The following is a 15,732-nucleotide window of genomic DNA, read 5'->3' on the forward strand; positions in this document are numbered from 1 at the left end:
CCAACTGATGGAGAGGAAAAGAGACTGCTTCATGCACACTAGGCTGAAATGAGGGTACTTTCTCAGTCCTGAGGAGAGAGAATTAAGATTTGTTTTTCTCTTCACAGAATCTAGTGAGGGGGCTGTACATTTGGTGTGGTACCCTATATGCAGTAGGTATATAATAATAATAATAATAATAATAATAATAATGATAGTTTTGGGGAGGCAATCAGAGTTAAGTGACTTGCCTAGGGTCACACAGCTAGTAAACATCTGAAGTCAAATTTGAATTCAAGTCCTCTGGACTCCAGGGCTAGTGCTCTATCCACCACCTAGCTGCCCCTATGTATTTTTTGAATTAAATGAAATTGAATGTAGGATCAGAATTACTTTTACCTCAGAGAGGAGTGACTGAATGGCCTGGGTGGTCAGTCTGGGCTGAGGAGTCCCATTTCTGGTATCATTTCTTAATGTAGGGACTAGAGTACATCTTGTGGGATTGGCCAAAACAATTCTGATCCTGAGGGGAGAACTGCAGGCAGGAGGTGAGGCTGGTTCTGTGCAAGAGCCTTCTGTCATGATTATCTCAGGAATCCCTTCCACCTATAGTAACTTAATTGGGTAGTTAAGGATATCATTTAGCGACCCTTTCCAGGCTCAACCATTCATTCATTCCCTCTTTTGGGCTGGAATTCTAAGCTTCTAGACAGAATTGAGCCTGGGAGAACAATGACTTGAGCTGAACAGAGGCCACTTTTCTGTCTTTGTGAGCATCCTCTTTCTTACTGATTCCCTGGAACATGCTGAACTTATTAGCAAACATTCAGCAGAGATGCATCTGTGAATAATCACCCACATCTAGGAGCCCATTTATTTGTCTGTGTCCCTGGCTCTAAGTATCCATTAGGTGGATAACAAAGAAACCCCTTCTTACTGAATACTAATTTCTCCTCATTAAAGTCCTTGTTTGGTGCCTCTGGGAGAAATAATCACATCCCTGGGCTTTCAAAGGAAAGAAGGAGGGAAGGGTGGTAGAGGTGGGAGCAGTGGATACCTTTATGCTGAAAACAAATGGATTCTGTAATGCAGTTTGTCTCAATTTCAATTCTTAGAAGTTAAAAGAAAGGGTGGAACTCCTAGCTGACCCCTTGTCTGAACCAAGGCCAGCAATGCCCCTTCCCACCCACCCCAACACCAAATAAATGGATAAATACTAGTTATGAGATATGAAAGGCCAATGTATGTATGGATGACATCACTGTGCAAAATATACCACCACATGCACTCAAACTATGGAGGAACAGGGTGGGGTGGCATCAGCTTCCACTCCTTCCTCCATGACCCTGGAGCCAATTCTCTGGAGCTCTAGTAGAGTGTTTCCCGGGTGACATTGCTGGAAAAGGTATGGTTGCTGGAGATGCTGTTGGACTTCCTGGAGAACCTCGGCCTTTTTTTCCTTCTTCTCCAGGGAGGGCAGAGGAAAGCCAGGGTGGAAATGAAGATCTGCCGGAAGTTGGCTGACACCAAGTTGTAGAGAATGGGGTTGATGGTGGAGCTGACATAGAAGAGGACATTGGTGAGCATGTAAAAGTAGTGGTAGAAATCATAGAGGAACCTGGAGGGTAAAGGGGAGGAAGAAGAGAGGAAGAAAGAGAATACTCAGATACATTAGAGGCCTTTGAAACACAAGCCAAAAAGGACAGAGATAACCTTCTGGGTCATAGAATAATAAAACCATTAAAATAATAAGATCTGACATCAACTGGAAGGGACCTTAGAAACCATGAAATTCAAGCTTCCTCCTAACGCCAGAGGCTCTTCTGCAGTATTCCTAATGATCATCTAATCTCCAACTGAATGCTTTCAGTGACAGGAACTTATTACCTCACAAGGCAGCCATTGCTAGAAAGCTCTAGTTAGTGAATAGTTCTTCTTTATACTGGAGCAAATTCTTCCTTCCTGCAACACCTAGACAGTGGTGCCTTTTTTGTTCTCTAGAGTAACATAGAATAAATTGATTCTTATTTAGAATCATAAGGTCCTAGATTTTGAGCTGAGAGGGACTTAGAAGGTCATATAGACGAACTCTCTCCTTTTGCAGATTAGGAAACTGAGGCACAGAGAAGCGATTTCCCTAGGGACACATACCTCTCAAATATTTGAGATGAGATTTTAACCCAGTTCTTCCTGATTCCAACTCTATCACTCTTTCCACAGTACCTCACCACCTCTCAAGTTTGAAACAGACTTTAAGATCTCAGGTTTGGAAGGGAGCTTAGAGGCCATCAGTCCAACCCTATGCAAGAATGCTCTTAACTTCATCCCTGACAGGTCCCCTCTGAATAAGGTCCTTCCTACCATCAGAGGCAACAAAGCCAGCTTTTAATAAGAAACATGTAAGCTTGCATTACTTGCTAATATGCAGACAGCAGACCTCTGCTTTTGTCTATCATGAATTAGAGTCAGGGTTTGGTCCTATCTATTTTTGAACTATCTGAAAATAGCTTCCCCTAATTCTTTTCTAAGCCACCTAGTTCATTTTATGTATCTTTTGTTGCAGACTTCTGGGTGACTGACTGGCTTGTTACGGACAATCTTGAGCCCAAAACCATGACCACCCTCACATCTCATCTAAATCCCCCAAGGCTGTAGCCTAAGCAAACTTTCCTTTCCTGATTTTCCTGCCAAAGGCTCATTTGCCCAGTAATAGCCCTTCAGGAGCTTTCTGACAGCTATTGAGGAGAGCAAAGCTGGCTTTGTGAAGGAGGACAGAGTGACCTGCTTACTGGTCTTTTGGGGAAGGGGGGGGGGGGAAACTGCGTCTTTCTTGCCCACTTAGCTGGCTCTCCTCAAGGACTTGGGAGTGGTAATATGGTTAAAAAGTGGAGAAGAATTGCTATTTGTGAACTTTGTGTTCCAAAGAAAGCAAAAATAAAGGTAGTTGGCACTTGAACTTAACTGGCTTAGTTGAAGGCCACAGTGTTCTTTCCTGAAGAGTTCTCTGCTTAGGGCCGATGACTACAGAGCTGTGGTATAGGGATTATAATTCCCCAATCTGCAAGAAAAACCACTGAGGCAGAGCTCTGAGCCAATAAAGTGGTCCTCAGATTTTCCTTACAATCTGAGATGCCCCCCTTTTCCAGGGCCGTATTTTTATAAGGCTTAAAACCAGATTTGATACTTGAACATTCTAGAGGGGCTACATAAAATACAGAATCCCATTGGTTGATAGACCTTCCTTTGTGAGCCAAAATGAAACATCACGTAGAAATGCTATGTCAGCAGTGGGGTCTCAGGTTGGGCAAAGCATGGGACATCTCCACTGACTAAGCAGTCATAAGATGGTCTTAAGATGGCCACTTGTTCATGTTGGACAGGAGAGAGTGGTCTGGAGGTACAGAAATAAATTGGGGGACTTTCCATGTAATTGAACCACCTCTGCCATGCTGGGCTTGGCGATCATAACAAGGAGGGCCTCTATTTAGCTTCCTGTAATTAGGCAAGTGAACTTATAATATGCAGCTCATAGCTCTGGGGCTTAATATACAGAACCTATATTCACTACCCCTATGGAATCATATCAAACAGATTAATACTGATTGGAATATATTAGGGGTCCAAATGAACCATTTCTCACAGTGGGATAGGGACCCATGGTGGCAAGGGGGAGGGACAAGTTCTCAAGGTGAGAGTGGGGAAGAGAAATAGTTATGGTAAAATTGTCGGAGTTTTTCTTTACTGTCTTGCCCCCAGCCCCCTCCCCCCCTTACTTTTTTCAGGTCCCTTCCTGCTTCCCCACCCCAATCCAGTGGAAAAATAGATCTGGAAAGACATTAGCACCCAAGCATGAATTAGTTTAAACTGTTACCCCTCATAAGAGTTACTTAAAAAAATTTGGATTGCAGGGATAGTTCAATATGTCACTCCACAATATTTACATAGTATTTGTGAAGTACAAAGTGCTTCCATATAGGCTATCTCTCCTTTGCATTTTTCTTTATCATATTCTGCCTTATCTCATAATTATTTGTGCACTTCTCTTATTTTCCACCCCTCGTCAGATTGTCTGCTCCTTCAGGTCACGGCCTGTGCCTCCTCATAGGACTGGTCTTGATTATCTGGAACATAGGATAGGGTCTGTATTTCATTTTTTTTTAATTCCCCACTTACTAGCATAGGGGCCTTACATGTACTAAGTGTTCAATACATGTTGAAATTATCTCATTTAATCCTCGCAATAACCCTATTATAGTCACAGGTATTATTTATCCCTACTCCAGATGAGGAAATTGAGGTCCAGAGAGGGGTGAAAGACTTTCCTTAGGGACTATTGTTGTTGTTTGTCATTTGTTTTTGAAGAGGACCAATGATTTCGTGGGGGATGTCTTGACATGCGTGTGAATTGGATTTAAGTGAGGTGGTGTTGCACAAAGTCATCAGCCTCATTCTGTCTTCCTAAGTCATTGAAGTCCAGTGGCAAGATAAAAGTCAAGACAACTGGCAATGGCCTAGGATGCAGCACACAACCTTGGCGTCTGCCATGTCCAACCATGCTCTAAGCGCTCCACAGCACCTGCTTCAGTCACCTTCACAGCCTTTGGAACAAATTGTTCTCATTCGCCCATTACACCAGGGGAAGTCTTTACATGCTTGGGGTAGACATCCCACTAACTCACTGATGGGGTTGTGGCCTATTGGTTACCTTCAACCTGGTTTAGCCCGTCTGCCAAAACAGTTTTGCCAGGGTTGGCCACTGAGCATGCTACAGATTCTTGGAGTCACAGGTGAGAGTTGAGTGACCAGTTGGACCCAAAGGTGGATGAGCTGCCCTGAAAAGGGCTTAGTAAGGCCTCACACCAGAGGAGCTAGTCCTCCCTGAACACCCCATACATCCCAATATATCCTTATACTAATGAAATCACAGGCCTGGGTCCTATCCCTAGAATGGATTGTCAAGAAATTGGAAGTATCCAAGTGAAGTCTGGTGACGGCTTGTTGGAAATGCTGTTTATGGGATCTTTTTTTAGGTGTAGATTGCACAAGATGGTCTCTGAGGGCTTTTTAAATTCTGAAATGCTAGGACATTTATCTTGTTCCTTTGTTAGGTGGTGTTCTCCATGAGGGCAGGGAGGAATCTTATCAAAACTGTATCCTCCCTAATCTCTAGCATGGCTCAACCAGTAGTAGGTGCTTAATAAATGCTTGTTGTAGTGTATTTTGTTGTTTTTAAAGATGTAGGTGGTCAGATAAGAATGATTTCTGAGCACCCCTTCTAGCTCTAGAACCTCTGTATGTTAGAGTTAGTGGGGCAGGCTAGGTGGCTCAGTGGTTAGAGTTCCAGGCCTGGAGTCAGGAAGACTCATATTTCTGAGTTCAAATCTCGCCTCAGATACTTTCTAGCTGTGTAACCCTGGGCAAGTCACTTAATCCTGTCTGCTTCAGTTTCCTTATCTGTAAAATGAGCTGGAGAAGGAAATGGCAAACCACGCCAGTAACTTTGCCAAGAAAACCCCAGATGGGGTCACAAAGAGTCGGACATAGCTGAAAAGCAACAGTAACATTATGCTAGGGCTGGGAAAGGCTGAGAAGGAGAAGCCACTAGAGGGTGACAGAAAAATAGATTACCCTAAAATCATCCTCATTCTGACTTCATAAATTACTTTCAGAGATTGTTCACCTTCAAGGGTTTTGAGTTTCCCCAGGGGCTTCTGGGTTTAAGCAGGATGAGCAGGTTACTGTGATCCTTATGAGAGAAAAAGTGACACAATGGAAAAGTACTGGATTTGCATTCAGATGCTCTGGGTTCAAATTCTGCCTCTGGCACATGGTACCTGTGTGACCTGGCACAAGTCACGTCACCTATAAAATGAGGGAGTTGAACTCAGTGGGCTTCTTAGGTCCCTCCCAGCTTTAAATCTATGATCCTGTGACCTGGTACAGGGAGGGAGAAGCTTCAATGAGGAGCCCTGGTTTTTCTTCCTCAAAATTGGTGGGCATAGAGGGAAAGCCCCAAGGGGTTTAGCTTGTGGAAAAACACGCATACTGCTATTTCCTATTGGGAAGGGAAGTGAGGACTGTCAAAGGCACCTTAATTTGAACAACAGACATATTACTGAAAAAAGTCTATACATCACACTTTTGTGAATGAAATCCTACCTAAATTAGGTTAGATGAGCTTGCTTTTTTTGAAGGACTCCTAAGGCTTCTTATGAAAAAAGAGAGAAATGTCTGAGCTGGAGGATCATCCAGTCCAGCATTCCCATTTGACAGAAGAGAAAGCCGAGACCCAGAGGAGCAATCTGTCCAAAGCTCCACAGAGCCAGGGTGAGAACTCAGGTCTCCGGACTAGTGCTATACCAGGTGTCTTCCACTGGTGATGAAGAGGCTGCTGATGCTGATGCTGCTGATATACATTGACAGAGTACTTAGCACGGTGACTGGAACAGAATAGGCTCTGAATGAATATTGTTGACTTGATGACATATCATTCTAAGGTTTACAAAGCCTTTTTTGTCACAATTCTTTGGTTTTTAGGTCATGCATTATCACCAAGACCATTTTAGGAATGAGGAGAATGAAGCTCCTAGTGGTAAAGAGACTTATCCTGAGGAACAAGACATGGTGGTAGGAGGGGTGGAGAGGTGGGATTGTTTTTGTTCAGTTGTTTCAGTTGTGTCTGACTCTCTGTAACCCTATTTGGGATTTTCTTGGCAAAGATACTGGAGTGGTTTGGCATTTCCTTCTCCAGCTCATTTTACAGATGAAGAAACTGAGGCCAACAGGGTTAAGTGACTTGCTCAGGGCCACATAGGCAGTAAGTGTCAGAGGCCAGATTTGAACTCAGGATGATGAGTCTTTCTGACTCCAGGCCTGGCACTCTATCCACTGCACCACCTAGTTGCCCCAAGGTGGGGGGTGGAGAGGTAGCATCAAATGAAGACTTAGCTACTAACTTCACAACTTTTCCATCCAGCCTTGGATGGAGCTGAATTGTATACCTTGGTGGAGGTCATTGAGAAGCCTGCCAGGCTCACTAAAGGATAGAGCCAACGTCCCTGGATTGGGTCTTTGATTAGCACAGGGGCTTGAATTTGATGACATGGGGGAATATTTTTTTTTTCCTGAAGGCACTTAGTTCCTCAAGTACCCATTCACTAGCTTCTATATAACATGGAGCAGATACTCACGGGGACCAGTGATCAGACGGGATATAGCAGAACATCAAACGACGAATGTGGTAGGGCAGCCAGCAGACTACAAAGGCAATGACCACTGCACCTGGAATGGGAGAGAAACACCATGGATTTAGTGCCCTAGAATCATGGCATGTCAGCAGTGAACGGGAGCTTACAGATTGCCTTGTTTAACCTCTTAATTTTGCTAATGAAGAAAATGACACCAGAAGAGGGATACCAAACTCACATTATCAGCAAATGTTTTTGTGCACTTCGGGAAACTAGAAGTTTAGGTCTGTTCTAATTAATTAGTGCTTAGATCAAACCTCAGCATTGTATGTGTGTGTGTGTGTGTGTGTGTATGTATATATGTGTGTGTGTATATATATGTGTGTGTGTATATATATATATGTGTGTGTGTGTGTGTGTGTGTGTGTACTTTAGCCACTTCAACTCAGCACAACATTTCCTGAGTGCCTACTTTATGAAGGATCCTGTGAAGGAGGAAAATTGAAAAAGACAGATCGTTGATAACCATATGCTTGAAATCTGGTGGGCAGGATCATATGTGTGCACTAGTAATTATGAACAAGGCTGAAAAGGGATGAATATGATGAGAAAGGTTTGGACTTGGAGGACGGGCACCATTGGGAGATGAGAAAAGAAAGAGACCATTGTTTTCATTTTCAGATCAATTTTGGGAATGAGGTTCCTAGGGTATTCCTGGTCCCCTGGCACTTCAATTATTTAAAGGAATGAAATTAATTTTGCAGTCTCATAGAGGGAAGGCGAGACTTGGTATCTGTTTAGTTCTGAAGTAATAAAGCCTTTGAGGTCTAATTATTTGATCCAAAGCTTACCTTACTTAAGCCATGGCAATTAAATATGTCATGAGCCTGGGTCCCTATGAGCCTGTCTCCCCAGGAGAAGCTCAAGCCTTCTCTTGCCTACAGCGGTGCCCTAGTGGTAGCAGCCAGTTGGAAGCTTGGAGAGTCATTCATTCAGGGCAAAGGAGTTCTCCAGTGGTGGGTGGGACAACTTCTTGGTGAGGACCCTCCCCTCCAAACAGCCTTGGTCCTAGGTCTAGGACCTAGATCATCCACCTGGGGGAAAAGGCCCTCATCAGCTCCTGCCAACTATGTCATGTTAAACTCAAGTCTGGCCTATCACAGTGCAATAGAGAGAACACTGTACTGAAGACTCAGGTTCCTATTGATTTTTTGGCCCCCCATTAGCTGTGTGACCTTGGGCATACAAGCTTTCCCTCCTGCTTGCCTCCATTTTCTCATCTATTATTGTTGTTGTTGCTTGTCCTTTGTTTTTGAAGAGGACCAATGGGGTTCTTGTCATGGGATGATGTCCTGACTTGTTTGTTAATCAGATTTAAGTGAGGCAGCATTGCATAAAGTCATCAGCTTCACTCTCTCTTCCTAAGTTATCAAAGTCCAGTGGCAAGACAAAAGTCAAGACAACTGGTGATGGCCTGGGTTGCAATGGATGACCTTGACATCTTTGATGTCTGACCTAGCTCTAAGCTCTCCACAGTGCTTGTTTCAGCTGCCTTCATGGCCTTTGGAACAACTTGTTCTCATCTGCCCATTATGTTATGGGAATCTTCACATGCTTGGGTTAGACGTCCCCCTAACTCACCAATGGGAAGATAATGCTGTTCAACTAGATGACTTCTATGGTCTTTCCTAGGTCTAAGATCCAGGGGAATCTAAGAAGAACAGGTTTCCAGGGAGAATGAATCTCTTTGTTCTCTCTATGTTGCCCCCAGATCTTGCCTATCATGTTGTTAAGACTTGTCAAAAAGAGGGGAAAACTCCAGTCATTTTAAGGATGTAAAGTGCAAATACTCTGTGACTCTATAGAAGCTGCAGAGAAAGTAGGTCGTGGGTTTATTTAGAGAAGGAGCACAGAGTGGAAGGAATGCCCAGCATGGAGTGTGAACCTCACTGGGCAACACAAAAGCAGAAAAAGTCACTGGTGCTGTTTGGGCCAGGGGGTTAAGGATAATTATGTGATGTAGTGGCATCTTTGGAAAAAATAGAGTCCCAAGCTTGAGTTTGGGGGCTGGACATGGCAAGAGAGGGAACAGCAGGGAGTGCTGATATTTAAAAAAAAAACCAAGAATGCTGCTAAATGGACCTGAAGAAATTTCTTAAACGTGGGGTGTTGGCAAATGTCAGTCCCTCTTTGGAGGGCAGTCGATACTGCTCACTAAATGATTTGACCCCAGGAAGGCACATTCAAATCATTTTGCACCTGTAAGTTGGCGTGTGTGTGTGTGTGTGTGTGTGTGTGTGTGTGTGTGTGTATAAAATGAATGAACAGATTGGAGATCCAAATCTGACATTGTATAGAGAGAAGTAAGATCAAAAATGGCCAAGAAGACTATAATCTGGTGAGATAAACACTGACTAGGAGCCTAGGAGACTCCAAGTTCTAGGTCTCTCTCTGCTGTCACCTAGCTGTTTGACCTTAGGTAAACCACTTACCCTTTCTGAGGCTCAGATCTTCCATGTGTCAATGCAAAGAGCCCTCTTTTTGATTCTCTGATGTCCCTTTATTCCACCAACTTTCTGAATCCCAGAATCCAAAAATTGGAAAACACCTCAAAAATCATGTAGTCCAGTTTCTCCTGGGATCTAGGGCCTCATAAATTTGTGAGCTCATAAATTTTGTGAGCTCATAAATTCTCTTGGGGTGCTTGAGCAATTGCTACACAGAAAGGAACAATGTATGTAGTGGAAATTCATGAATAGAGGAAATGATAGGGCTGGAATGGATACCATTCTATGGTTCTATGCTTTCCTCTACCTGTGCTGCTTCTCTGCCTCAGTTCTATCAAGACCTTTATTCTTTTTGTTTCTGAGGAATTAACTTATTCCAGATTCACTGCCTCTAGGAAGACTTCTCTGATTATTCTCACTGCATAATGTTGTTTCTGTGGTTGGGGATAGGTAGTAGGGAATCAAGGTGGGACTCAAACCAGAGCCCAGGCCTCTGATCTCCTCATTCAGTTATGCTGTCTCTGAGGCTGAGAAAACAGGAAGCCCAGCCTAAGAGGGAAAGGCCCCTTGGGTGTGTCTAGCTGATGGCTAGGCAGAGAACTGAAGAAGACACAGTCTGAGGAAATGTACACATGCACCTATTTTGTGCAGCACCATTATGTGAAAATATGTATGAATTTAACCAAGACTCTTCTTTTTCCAAAAAGAATCTTCTTTTCACACAAAAAAGGTTCAGTTGAAGATTCCGTTAAATAGCAGAACTCCTGTCATCCATTTAAAACTGGCATCAATTTACACACCACTTTTTTTTTGAGCTCATCTACAATGTTTAACATCTCCCAAGACCACAGACTTTCAGTAAGGGAAAGAAACTTGGGGGATCTGAGAGGTTCGATTTGTACCTCAATGGGAGTCAGCTTCTCCAACATGGTTATCCAACCTCTTATTGAGGTTGATGGTGGTAGGAAATGCACTACTTCCTAAGAAATCCACTACTTCTTAAGATAGATCATTTTCTGTATAGTTTAATTTAAAATATTTTCATTACATGAAGGCTGTCTGCCTCTCTGCAACTTCTACCCATTGTTCTTAATTCTCTGTACTCTGGACCAAATGGAATCAGTCTTACCTCTCTTCCAAATTTTACCCCTTTGAGTACTTGTCCTCCTAAGTTTTGTCTTCTCCAGATCAAATATTCCCATTTCCTTCAACTGTTCCTTGTATGGCATGATCTCTATTCTTTTCTCTATTTCTTTAGCTTCTGATATCTAGCCCTTCAAAATACTTGTTTCCCTTGTCTTCTCTCCAGGTAAATATTCCTATTTCCTCCAACTGTTCCTTGCATGACGTGGTCTTTGCTCCTCTTATGGTCTCTCTGGCTTCACTTTCTTCATCTACAAAATAACAGGGTTTGAACTGATGTTCTCTAAGTTTCCTTCCAACTCAGATCTATGATCTTGGGTGATCCCCCTTGGAATGTGCTCCAGGTGGTCAATTTCCTTAAAATGTGGCACCTAGAAATGAACACTAATACTCCAGCTGTATTCTGACTATGGCAGGAAGTATGGGTCTATACTTGTGCAGTTGATTGGAAGAAAACTTTATATTTATTCCTACTCAATTTCATTTTCATTAGATTCAGCCCAGTGCTGTAGCCTGTCAAAAGTCTCTCAGGATCCTCACTGTTTGGCTTAGCTCGTTAGCTAGTTCTCCTAGCTTCATGTCATCTCTTTACAGACCTGATATGTGAGGGGGATTCTGATTTGCTCCTGCTTGAAACTAGTGTCAGTTAGACTCTCAAGATGGCCCAGGGATTTGGACTATCACTCATCTCCTGCCTGATTACTTTCTCTGACAGGTATACCCTCCTTCCACCCCTTCGCCAGCAGTCACAGAACATATTTAGATAGATCCTCTAGTTTCATCTAAAAGCTGTCAGCTCTTCTAGGAAATGGAAATGAATAATATCCTACTGAACCAACTCCTTTAAGTTATTAAAGAAAAGGAATTCAGGAAGAAATCCTTCCCATGAAGAGCACCTGCTTCAGCTCCAAGGTCCATTGTATGACACTCTTGGCCAATAGGGGCCTTGGGACTGACTAGCTAGAGAGAAAAACTCTTCTTTTCTTCCTTAAGATAAACTCCTGATTTCTTGAACCTATTTAATGCCAAAATCTTTCATCATCACATAATGCTATGCAAGTGAATTCTACTCTATCTGTAAAGATGGAAGATCTCAATCCGTTGCCCATTTGGGCAACAGTGGGCATGGATGTAGACTAGGGGAAGTAAATGGAACTTAGAGTAAACACATGAACTTTTGTGGGAGGTTTCATGGCATCTCAGTGCAAAGGCACCTTAGAGCTCTAGTAGTATAATCTATTCCTGAATAGGAATCTCTTTAGAAGATTCCTGAATCATAGTATCCACATCCGAACAGGGAGTAATGCAATGACCCATCATGGTTACATAGGATGACTAATTACACAATTTAGATTTGAAGGAACCTCAGTGACCATTTAGTCTAAACCATACTTGAAAAGGACTTTCCACTGCACACCCCTGACATCTGATCATTCAGTTTTTACACAAAGACCTCCAAGGAGTCAGTACCCATCACATCCTGAGGAAGCCCACTCCATGTATGTTGGGAAGTTTTTTTTCTGCCACCACATCTCAGTTTTTCTCTGTGCAACTCTTATCCATTGTTCCTACTTCTGTCCTCTGGGGAAAAATAGCACAAGTCAGTCCACCTTCTCTGAGGTGGTCCTTCTAGTACCTGAAGGCAACTATCATATTTCCCTTGAGCCTTCTCTTCTTCAGGCTTAACCCATCTTCCTCATATGACATAAACTCAAGGCCTGTCACCATAGTGGTTACTATTGTTTGGATGCTTCAGTTTGTCAGTGCTTTCCCTGAACTGTGGCACCCAAATCTGAACACAATACCCCAGATGTAGTCTAACCAGGGCAGGGTAGAGCTGGGACCATCTTTTCTTTGCTCCTGGAAACTTTGCACCTCTTAATGAAGTTTGAGATTCTATTCTAATTTTTTTTGGCTGCCACATAACGCTGCTGACTCATTCCCATGGAACTTGCAGTCTACTTAAACCTCTTGATCTTTTTCAGATAAACTGCTGACTATACCTTCCATATCTTGTACTTGTGAAAAATGCAAGTTATATTTTGAAGCCAAGTGTAATACTGAATATTTATCTTTATTGAATTTCATTGTATCAGACTTAACTCAATGTTAGAGTCTATCAAGATTATTTTTGGATCCTCAATTTGCCATCTAGTGTCAATTCTGCTACTAACTAGCAATGTGGTTTGGTGTTGGTCCTCCTAGGTTTGTATTATTTGCATTGGTAAGATGCTATCCGTGTCTTGACCCAAGTCATTGGCAAAAAATTGTTAAACATCACAGGGTCAAGAAGAAATCTCTGAGTCACTCTATGAGAGACCTTCTACCAACATGACATTGAATTATTAACAAGTACTCTTTGATTCTAGACATTCAACCAATTCTGATTCTAACTAATTTTTTTTATTGCTCTCTAGAGCAAATATCTCATTTCTTCCACAAGAAGAATATGAGATTCTCTATCAAACACATGATAATAATCTAAGCAAACTATATCTGTGGCGTTCCCCTGATCTTCCAAAAATGAAGGAAGGTTAGTCTGGCATGATCTATTCTTCATGAAGACACACTGGCTCTTTGTAATTGCCCGTTCCTTTTTTAGAAGTCCATCAGCCATCTATTTAATGTTCCTTTCTAGAATTTTATCAGGAATTAAATTCAAGTTCACTAGCTTAGTCAGTTAATAAACATTTATTAAGCATACTATGGGTGAGGCACTGTTAAGCCCAGGATACAATAGAAGCAAAAAGATTGTCCCTCAGAGAGCTTATTTTCTAATAGGAAAAAACATGAAAAAGGAAGCTGAAAATCAGGGAGAAGGAGAAGGTACTTGAATAGAGGTATGGTGGAGAAAGAAGTCTGGAGGGACAAAGGAAGAGCCCAGAGAAAAATGAAAGCATGAATATGGCTGGCCTGGGCCCTTCCAGGAGGAAGTGACTCATCAGAGGATCTCCTCTACCTACAGGGGTAGAGGGATGTTCTAGGTTCAGAAGGCTACTGGAACATGGTGGTAAAGTCTATAGTTGGTAGACTATTCTCTTCCCTTTTAGAAAAATTAGTATGACATTTGACATTCTCCAGTGTTTCTGAACCTTTACTATTCTCAGCTCTTATATCCACTAGTGCTTTCAATATCCAAGGATGTAGTTCTTTTGGATTAGATGAACTGAATTCATCAAGGAGATCTAGGCGTTCTTTTCTAATCACCTTACTTTTCTTGGATATCGACTCCATCAGTCATTTTTTGTTCTGTTCTTTACAACGCAAAGATCATTCTCCTTGGCAGAGAAAGCAGAACTAAATAAGAATTCATCTGCTTTTCCCTCTTTCTGTAGACAGTTATCATCCAGTTCTAACACTTCTTTGACCATCCTCTTTTCCAGTATGTAAAGACTTTTTTTTTGGTTGTGCCTAGTTTTCTTCACCTTCAATTTGAGCTTTAGCACTCCTGACACTGTTTTCATAGGCCCATGCCATGTTCTCATATTCATTCTCCAATACATTCCCTTGCATGAATCTTTTGTACACATCTTTGAAAAATCTAAGTTGGTTGGTGAGCTCCCTGTGCATCCACATTGGTCTCTTCAGACACCTCCTACTTTTTTTCTTTCTCTATGCTCCTCTCCTGCTTATCAACCTAAGCTAGCTTGGGAGTAGTATTGCAATGTATTATGTTTTTTGACCTTTAGTGGGAGTCACTATCTCCTCCATCTCTCCTTCATTTCATGCTGAAGTGGGATCTCAAACCTCCATATGCTGTGCTATCTTAGTGGCTACTAATTTTCTTTATGTAAAGGGGGAGTAAATGATAGCAATGAAAGAAGAAGGTGAAAGCAATAAAAGAGCAAGGGGAAGGTTTCACTTTGTTGGATATATCAGCAGCCAATGCCAAACACAGCTATTTACAGTAAGAATTTGGCTTTTTCTGTTTTAGACTCCTCCCCTTGTGAGAAGGAGGAGAAGAAAAACTAGGAGGAATTGCTTAGTGAATGGGAGTTTCTTCCCGAAGAAGGGGAGAAATGAATTGTCAATGGAGAGAGCATGACTGTCTTTCCCCCCAACCACTGTCTACACCAGTACAACAAAAACATCACTGGTGGAAGAAGTTGCATTTACAGTGGCTTGTCAATCCTAGAGAAAAGAAAAGCTGGGAAGCAGAGTGTCTGCCCATGTAGTCCCAAGATGGAGGATGAACTTCATCTTGAATTCCAAACTCTCTCATTCCATCTTCTTATCCCCCTCTATCTTCACAAATCCTTCCCAGAAGTCCTAGTTCTAAAATATCACTAGCTGGTGGACTTGTGGGATAGTATACACTTAAGTATCTCTCATCTCCATAGCAACACCAACATCACATAAGGAAAACACTTTGTAAATTTTGAAATGCCATTTAAGTGAGCAGTTATTACAGAGATAGAAATATGAACTAAATACCAATGAGGTACAGTGTTAGATGGAAGCCTTGGAATCAGGAAGATGTAAGTTCAAGTACTGTCTCTAATACATACCCTGGTGTTAGAGACAGCAGGTTATTTAACTTTTTAGTGTTCTGGATATTTCTTTAAGACTATAAATTACTGATAAGCTGATGATATGCATTACTGGAGGGATTTTCCACACTAGGAGTACCCCATTATGTTTATGTTGACAAAACCACAAGTCTAGACTAAATAAAAAAAATTAAATGTAAGTTTAAATCAGAAGTTCCCAAACTTATTTGGTCTACCACCCCCTTAAAAATTACTCATGCCTCCCTCCCCTACCGTGGAAATCTATTTTCATTAACCCTTTAATGATTTTTTGAAATATGCGTCATTTTAAAAAAATGCAGTTAAAAAAGGACACATCTTAAATATAATAATTTATTATAAACTTGTGGTTTTTCCCTGCATTGAAATTTTGATAACTCAATATTG

At 41.9% G+C, this 15,732-nt stretch overlaps 1 protein-coding gene across 1 annotated transcript in view; it reads right to left on the reverse strand.

Annotated features, from left to right (window-relative positions):
- Positions 1-1,347: 1,347 nt before the first annotated feature.
- Positions 1,348-15,732, reverse strand: part of NTSR1 (neurotensin receptor 1) — a 130,751-nt gene continuing 116,366 nt past the window's right edge. The window contains exons 3-4 of the mRNA XM_036752256.1: positions 7,170-7,260; positions 1,348-1,597 (exon numbers count right to left, since the gene is read on the reverse strand). Of these exons, the coding sequence (XP_036608151.1) occupies positions 1,348-1,597; positions 7,170-7,260 (341 nt within the window). The remainder of the gene's footprint in view (positions 1,598-7,169; positions 7,261-15,732) is intronic.

This window comes from Trichosurus vulpecula, chromosome 3 (genome assembly GCF_011100635.1).
Source record: "Trichosurus vulpecula isolate mTriVul1 chromosome 3, mTriVul1.pri, whole genome shotgun sequence".
Classification (NCBI taxonomy): Eukaryota; Metazoa; Chordata; class Mammalia; order Diprotodontia; family Phalangeridae; genus Trichosurus; species Trichosurus vulpecula.